General features: G+C 42.9%; 1 protein-coding gene across 1 annotated transcript in view; it reads right to left on the bottom strand.

Annotated features, from left to right (window-relative positions):
• Window positions 1-2,340: 2,340 nt before the first annotated feature.
• Window positions 2,341-8,489, bottom strand: part of prdm5 (PR domain containing 5) — a 39,124-nt gene continuing 32,975 nt past the window's right edge. Inside the window, exons 15-16 of the mRNA XM_020603356.1 lie at window positions 6,630-6,734; window positions 2,341-3,304 (exon numbers count right to left, since the gene is read on the bottom strand). Coding sequence (XP_020459012.1) covers window positions 3,140-3,304; window positions 6,630-6,734 — 270 coding nt within the window. The 3' untranslated portion in view covers window positions 2,341-3,139. The remainder of the gene's footprint in view (window positions 3,305-6,629; window positions 6,735-8,489) is intronic.

Here is an 8,489-nt window from a genome sequence, read left to right as displayed (position 1 = left end):
TTTAAGAACTGTTTCGCTGAAAACAGCTGTCTGCGGTGTCTGGAAACAACATCGACGAGAGCAGTGAGAGTAAACCAAAACAGAAAAGTTGTTGGCTGTAAAACCAAAACAATGTGGGGCACTCCAGAGTTGGATGGCCATTTTCTCTGTCACCCTGTTCACATTACATGCAGTCATTTGGCTAACTGTTAATATGAAGACACAACAGCAGCTTTAAAATGTTGTACTGCATGACAAATGCATTTTGTGTAGTTTCTCTTTAATGTTTGTGCATACATGAGGTTTTGGGCTGTGAGCAGGTGGGTGGGGGCTGTAGCTAGCTGTGTGTAGTTTCTTGTTCATTGTCTAATTTCCTCCTAATGAAATAATCCATCTACCAGACCTGACGCACTGCTCTCTTGCTGGGACTGGAGTCTCAAGATTAAATTAAAACCATCTTGTAATCAACAACCAAGACAGAAATACTGTGAGAATGGTTTGCAAGTGCATGTGTGTTTTTTTTCCTTCAAACGGGCAACTTTCAGCTCAAGCCTCATGGCCTTGTGTTAAGCATTTGATGTTTTGCTGGTTTTCAAAGGTGTTTTTGGTACCACAGTGCCACAGTCTGTTTCCATGGAAATGTGGCTTTAAGGAAATGTCTATCACAACTGAATACTCAAACACACCCTGCCCAATCATATTAAAATTCTCCTGCATGGCACCTTCTCTGGGCACACACATTCCACCGTACTCTCATCAAAGGAAGTGGATGGAAAGGCTACGTGTCACCATAACAACACCAGCCAAACACAGGGGTCAGTCCGTGTCATTCCTAACGTGACAGCGGTTCGCCATAAACCCAGGCTAACCGGGTAATGATACTCCTGTGTAGCCTCTGCAGTGGGCAGGCCTGGTTTGTGCTCTGTGGACGCTGGTCAGGGCCCAGTCTGGCCACACTCACAAATGGGGAGGAAACCCAGGAAACTGGGGCTTCCAGTAAAAACATGTAATTAGAAACACACTGAGCAGGAGCTTTGGCATGATACACCCAGCAGGAAGGGAGAGACGCAGGCAGGGATGCACACAAGAAAAAAGTAAGTCAAAGACAAGATCAGTGGGTCACCAGGAAAGTCCCATGAGAAAATCAGATGCTGTGAGACATGGCTGGTGACAGAGTTCTGAGAGCAGAGCGATAAACAAAACCTGTCAGTCAGTTTAGTGACATATAAAATGTGGCAGACAGGAATATTGCACTCTAGGAAATCCATAATACTATTGTTTACAAGGTACAATATACCGATACCAGTATATTTACTGTAAATGCCACTGAATTTGAGAGTGCGTCGGTGGCCTGGATGCCTCACCACTAAAGAGCAGACTGCAGCCAGGTGGCAGGGGCCACGCCCTGCACGGTCATGTGGTGAACCAAGCACAACAGGGAAAGTGGGTTACCCCGGCCACATGTGAACTAAGTGTCATCACAAACCACGCTCCTTGGGAAAGGAAACCTGAGCAGCTGATAGGAGTACAGAGATATGGTGTTTCTGATTTCTGCCCTAGTACTGAAATGTAATCTAACATGAAGACCGGTAACTAGTTAATTGCTAAACAAACAGCGCACTGAAGACAGACACACTGTAATAGCTATGTTTTCAGGAAGCCAAAACCACACATGGCTGAGTTTGAACAGCCGCTCGTCTGACAAACTCCATAGAGCAGTGATGATTTACTCCAAAGCTCATGAGATTTCCACAGGGTTGAATCCTGACATACCAGAGAGCCTCTGTGGGTGACAAACATGAGAAAAAGTCCATACATCTACAGAAAGAACTTCACGGATCAGGCCAGTGCTGACTGTGGCCTCAGAAACAAAAGCTGTCGCTCCCAGCACTCTGCCAACCCAAGAACAGGGCTTAGATTAACAATGAGAACCGAACACATTTAATCAACAGTGTTTTCTTTCAGGGCGAAGGCGGGGTACACCCTGGACAGGTCGCCAATCCAGCGCAGGGTACCCCACCTTCGCCTGATTGCCGGCCGGGTTGGCTCCGCCCCCCCGTGACCCCGTTTAGGGACTAAGCGGTAGAAAATGAATGAATGAATGAATGTTTCCTTTCACTCCCCAATATCACCAGTTCACAAACACATAATATGAATGAGCAGAGGAAATGGATGTGCAGGTAATGAGGTTGTATACATTTCAAAATACAAAAGTGTGAAGTGAAAAGTCACAGTCTGCAAATGCAGAATAAACAGATGTAAGATATGCATTAATCAAAGGGGCAGCAAATGAGGAAATGGACGTGCACTACTGAAATACTGTATTGAACAAAGATTAATAAAGTACAATGTAAACACATACTGTAAGGTACAATAACCCCAGGCCATTCATATGAAAACATACTCAACCATTTATTACAAAAGTCCACAAACAGTACTTTAGATTTTCTCTTTGTCCCTAATTTGCAGCACATTTGTCCACAAAGTTGGGACACAGAAACAGCAACACACACCATAGGTCTCCACACAACAGGTCATGGGAACGTTAGAAATAGTTGAACCAAGGCACCTTAAGTTAATGACACAACTGCAAACAGACATAGGTCTTAACTTAAAAAAAATACTCAAGGGCTTAAAAAAAAAGAAAAATCTGTCTGGACACCAAAGAACAAGTGTAAAGATGTAAACATGGAGAAAGACTGGTTTTTCTGGCCACAGATTTACAGTAAGGTATTCAGACAGTTGGCCAGTAAATACTACAGTGGGAGACATCAGACTGTGACATGGCGAACAGTAACACTGGTTAGAAGTCGGAGAGAGTTGGATGAAATGTCAGACATTCATTTGCCCTGTGAGCAGACACAGCAGCTCTGGAGGCAGATAAATCATATATGGAAATGTATTTGTTTTTCGGGGACCTGGATCTTGTTTTTTCAAGCTATGTGTGGGGTATTTATTCTTATGGTGTCATGTTGTTTTGTCCTTTACTGCTGCTGAAACACTGGAATTTCCCCACTGTGGGATCAATAAAGTTCAGCCTACCTACCTACCTATTCATCTGTGTATACAGTATACAACAGCCATACTGGCTGCATGAAGCGTGAGAGTGAACTTTATCTAAGGAATCAAATATTTTCAGCCAGTGTTTCCGTGACTGGCTCTAGCTCTCTGTTTCCCCATGGACATTCTCCATGTGTACTTTGAGGTAGTCGTTCCTGGTGAACTTCTTGTGGCACAGCTGGCACTCCGCCATGGGCCGGTTAGGGTTGTGTGTGAGCTTATGTCTGCTGAGCATCTTCTTCAAGCTGAATGACAGGTCACACACCTACAAAACACAGCAAATACGGAACTTTAACATCCATAATCAAAGCATATAAACATACTTTATTTAAATGTGTTAACCTCTGATCTGGTTCCTCTTGAACTGTAAAGTTTACTCTCATCACAGGCGCTGCTGGAGACACAGGCACTGATTTATAAACTGCACTCTTGGTGACAGAAATCCCTGTTCTTAACACCAGCAGCAAGAAAGAAAGCGCACAACTTAATATTCATCATAAATGAACGAATTTACACTACACAAATGACTCCATCGTCCTCTGTCAATCATGATAATCCACGGCTGGTGTTTGGCTGCAGTTTAACACACTGCTTCTAGGGCCACAGCATGTGTCCCACTCACGCCATCTGTGAAGAACGTCAGTGCTATGAAGTACATTCGGAAAATCTCATACAAAATCTGTGAGTGAGCAGCAAAAAATAGAAACAGTGAATGAAAGCAGCGGGACGAGTATATCAAACCAGTCCTTTTTGTGTTCAGCTAATGTGCTAGCTTTATGATCCAAGTGGAATTAAACACACTGCAGTTCAAACGACTTACAAATCTGATCGAATGTCAGCAAAATATTTTGAAATTTATAAAGTGAAACAGTGACCGAGGATGATGAAAGTTGGGCCTCCGTGTCTCATTGTAACCCAGATGTTACCGGATGCTTCTAAAACATTTTTAATGTTGTTATGACAGATGCTGCATATAGAGCTTCGCTTGTCTGGAAAATGTTCTTGGAACTGTGCGAACCCTTTGTCCACCCCAAAACACAATCCACATGTTATTTCCATTATCTTTAATAGTTTGGTGTAGAATTATTTACAAGAATATGTCTCCCCTAAAGCTAGGGGAAAAAAGAATCCAGATGAACGTCAGGACACACTTTCTGGTAATGCTTCACTGACAATGAATGGGAGGCTGAATCTGCGGTTCTCCTGGGATATGGGCGCATTTTCTGGTTTAGAACTCAAAGTAATGTCATTTGAGACTTATTAGGGTGTTAAAATGAAAGTAAGAATTAGACCTGACCTTGTTTTTTGAGATTCATCAAAGGATTCTGAGATTTTTGGATCCTAGGTTTACTACTGTCCATAACTTAACTGTTAAGAAACTGGGTCAAGTGACACTGCTGGGATTCTCTGCAGTTGGTAAAAGCATCTTCTTTATTATTTAGCAGATTAGTGGACAGTTTTTCATTACAATAATATTACTGGAATGTGTAGGTCACACTGAAACTCAAAATATGTGTATCATATCTGTGTGCCAGGCTTGGCTGAGTTTATCCGGCAGCTTAAAGGTGCTCTGACTAATTTCCTTTCAGCCACTAACATCTGGGTGAAACTGAAAACAAACTGACACCATTAGCCACTCCTCATCATGTCCTGTTTCTTAGCGACAACATATGGTATCTATCAGAATGGGTCAGCCAGTTTTAATCGAGCCAAGCCGGGCGGGCACAGGTTGGTCTCCGTTTCCATCTGTCCTTAGCAACAGGGGGTAATCATGCTGACTTGGGTTCAGCCGGCCTTGCTTCTGCCCAGGGCTGAACTCTGCCTTCAACATCGACACGTGATTGGCAGAAATGTTGCACCAAGGGAACATCCTTGCACATTTAGCATTCACTTTTTATCCGTTATTTCACTGCAGCAAGATTTGAAATTGCAGTCTCTAAGTCTTCTGATGAGGGCTTAAAATAATGCCTGGCACCAAGGGCTCCATGTAGCAAGCTAGTAATACCACACTGAGTCATTCATTACCCCTCAGCGGCGGCCTCGCCTCCACACGATCAAGATGCACAAGATAAACAATGCATTTTATGTTGCAGTGGAAACACAACCGCGCTGACTCTGGAGCAGCTCAGTGCGGCTCAGCAGGGCTGACCCGTACTGGTGCAAAAACATCAATAAAACAGATGCTTGGTTGTGACATACTGCACAAAATTGATCAATTCAAATCATAGTAATTCAACACCAAGGTAAAATCATGCCCATGCTAGGTCATTAGTGCTACCAAAAGAAACTCTTTAGCTTTAGATGTTAACACATCCAGAAGGAGGAACACCACATCTGAATCAAATCTGAGTCCTTTGGCTGCTTCTTAACACTGTCCATCTCAAAAAGCCAAACTGATGTTAACCCTGGTTTTTGCTCATTATTTGTCCCACTTTATGCAAAAGAACGCGACCTCTTTGCTCTGGCAGCCACTGTTTTGGATTCCTACTAGATACGAGCTCCTCCGTGGCTGTCTGTCTGAAATTACTTGTCACAGTTCAATAAATGCATCTTTAACCTTTGCTCTGTGGCATGTGGGGCTAGTTTATGGACTGTTCTTGAAAACAGAGTAGAGAAGCTGGAATAACAACAGAAGTGCTTTAGACACCATAATGTCATGGAGGGGAGCAGTACAGTGGAGAGACACCATGTCCTGTCCCATTTTCATTTGATTTGGCACAATGTGTAAATTCTTAGTTAATGCACCTGCCTGACTGTGATGGTGAGCGGCTAAATCAGCACACCGATCTACAATCAATAACGTCCTTGTTTTTAGAACATTGGGACTATATCTTCAGTAGAACATACAGTGTGTCGTAGTTGAAGTGGACTGCCACTGTACCACTAAACTCCATACACCAGCATTATATCATATTAAAATTCAGAGACTGATGTCTCAAATTGAAACTGTCAAATGGCCAGATACAACTAGGAAGAAGCATAAACCTCCAAAAAATTATATTATTTTATTTGTTATAATAATTATTTAAAACTCAAACTCAAAATTGCCTGTAATAAACTACTTAAAAAGCCAGAAACAAATACTGTGATTCTCTAGAGGAAACAATATTTGGACTTTTGCCGAAAATCAACATGTAGTGATAGCTTTGATGGTGATGGACTCATTCTGAACACATTCTGTAGCAATCTAAAGAAAAAGCAGAACATTTAAAGTGAAATGTTCTAAGTTTCAATTTTTTTTAGACAATGACAAAGTTTGCTCCAAACATGGACAACATCTTCTGTCATGTGTTCCCTCCCCAGACTCTGAGAATAATTATTACTCTTTGCAGTATTATAAGCAGAGAGTAATTTCTCCCTTTGATCCTCTCAATGTGTTTATGTGATCTCAGCCTACTTGGCCTCTCCAGAGAAGCAAGATTACTATCTGCCTCTTACTGAGCACCCCCAGTTCTTCCCAACATCTGGCCTCCTGCCAGAGTGCCATCTCACACACACACATACACACACACATACACACACACAAGCAAGTGAGTACCAAGGGAAGGCAGGTTGGTGTAGATGTACAACAGAGGCAGCTAGATACATACATCACATTGGAAAGGTTTCTCTCCTGTGTGGGTCCTCATGTGCTCATCCAGCCCTCTTTTCTGGCTGAAGGCCTTGTTACACTCGCTGCATTTATACGGCTTCTCCTGCAGTGAAACACAGATATACCGATGGAATTTAAAGAGAGCACTTTATCTGTCACTGTGCAGCAGAACAATACATAGAAAAATACCTCCTCAGCTCGGCCACATATGGAGAAACCCTGGAGGACAGTGTGCTCATACATATATGTGGACGCACACACACACAACGAAAAACAGTCACACAGAGCACAGCAGAAAGATGTGGAAACATCCCCATAACACAGACACACACTCATTTTCACACGCTGATATCCTTCTCCCTGTGAGTTTATGAAGATATGAAATGAATGATTGTATAGCCCCTGCAGCAGGGAGGAAATGACTGGTGTAGGGGCCATCAAAAACACATGGATTCCTCAAAAGAGTAAGGAAAACACAGCACAGAAAATCCCTTTGAACATGTATCAGTGCACTGGCACTCTGGGGCTGTAGAATATCAGTCCTCTGTCTCCACACCCCATCAGTTTACCAAAGAACATTTCCTCTGCACCATTTGGTGGCCTGTCTCAGTGTCAGTCAGAGCAGCTATCTCGCTGTGGGTGTATTTTCACAAAAAAAAGAAAACAATAATTGTGTGTGTGTGCATGTATGTGTGCTGAAGAGGGTGCACAGTAGGTGTGTCCTGCAGTCAGAGGAGAAATAGTGGTGACACCTAAAAGACTTGAGGAGTAATAAGAAGTGCTGAGACAGTGAGAGCTGGTTCCCTGTGTCACCCTTTGAGAAGCTGTTTTTGACAAGTCTGGCTGATAGCAAAGGCTCTACCCATTTAAAGCTTAGTTGTCATGGGAACAGGATGAATGCAGGAAGTAAGGGTCCTGGGAAAGGAGCTATCATGTGGGCGGGACAAGGAGTGCCCAGTGGCACAGGATACAAAAGGAGGTAAAGATCAGGTTCACTGCATGTGCACATGTCAGCGGGCAGTGCATGTGTGTGAGTGGCTTTAAGCAGGCAACTGTATGTGTGCATGTGACACAATAAAGGGGTAAACCTGTTTGTGTGTGTGAGAAACCCGCTGGAGGAAACAGACCCGGTGATGATCTGTGTAATGCTAATTCCTACTTAAATCGCCTGCTTTAACGAGGATCACTTCTTTTTCTACAAGGGAACAATGGCTCTTGTATGACAAAGATGCAAAAAGCACATCTCTAACGGCAAGGACGAACTTTTGTTTATTTACTCCAAAAGGGCCTCATGTCTCATGTATCATGTCAAATATGTGGGAATTTGTAAAGCAGTATGCCAACAGGAAGTCACTGTGCTAGTAGGCTGCAGGGTGCAGTCAAAAATCAAAACAGTCAAAACAGCCTTGTATATCTAATTATGTCTGCCAGAGGGGAAGTGGTGGAATATAACATTTTTATTATTGTTTAAGTTTCTCCACAGTGAGGTGGCTGTGGCACAGGAGGCAGAGCAGCTAGTCCACTGACTGTAGGGTTAGCAGTTTGATGTGATCTAAGGTCAGTCAAATCTATTTTATGCTTTGTTGCCTCAAGTATTTTTAAATTCAATTCAGTTATATTTTTATAGCACCAAATCACAACAAAAGTCATCTCAGGATACTTTACAAAGTAAGGTCTAGATCTTACTATTATTATTATTATTATTATAGAGGAAAACCCAACAAATCCCCCTTGAGCAAACACTTGGCGACAGCGGGAGGGAAAAACTCCCTTTAACGGAAGAAACCTCTGACAGACTCCGGCTCTTGGTGGGCGGCCTTCTGCCTCGACCGGTTGGGGTGAGTGGATAGAGGAGAGA

Source organism: Monopterus albus, unplaced genomic scaffold, assembly GCF_001952655.1.
Source record: "Monopterus albus unplaced genomic scaffold, M_albus_1.0 scaffold61.1, whole genome shotgun sequence".
Taxonomy (NCBI): Eukaryota; Metazoa; Chordata; class Actinopteri; order Synbranchiformes; family Synbranchidae; genus Monopterus; species Monopterus albus.
Note: the sequence above shows the minus strand (reverse complement) of the source record. Positions and strands in the feature narration are given on the sequence as shown.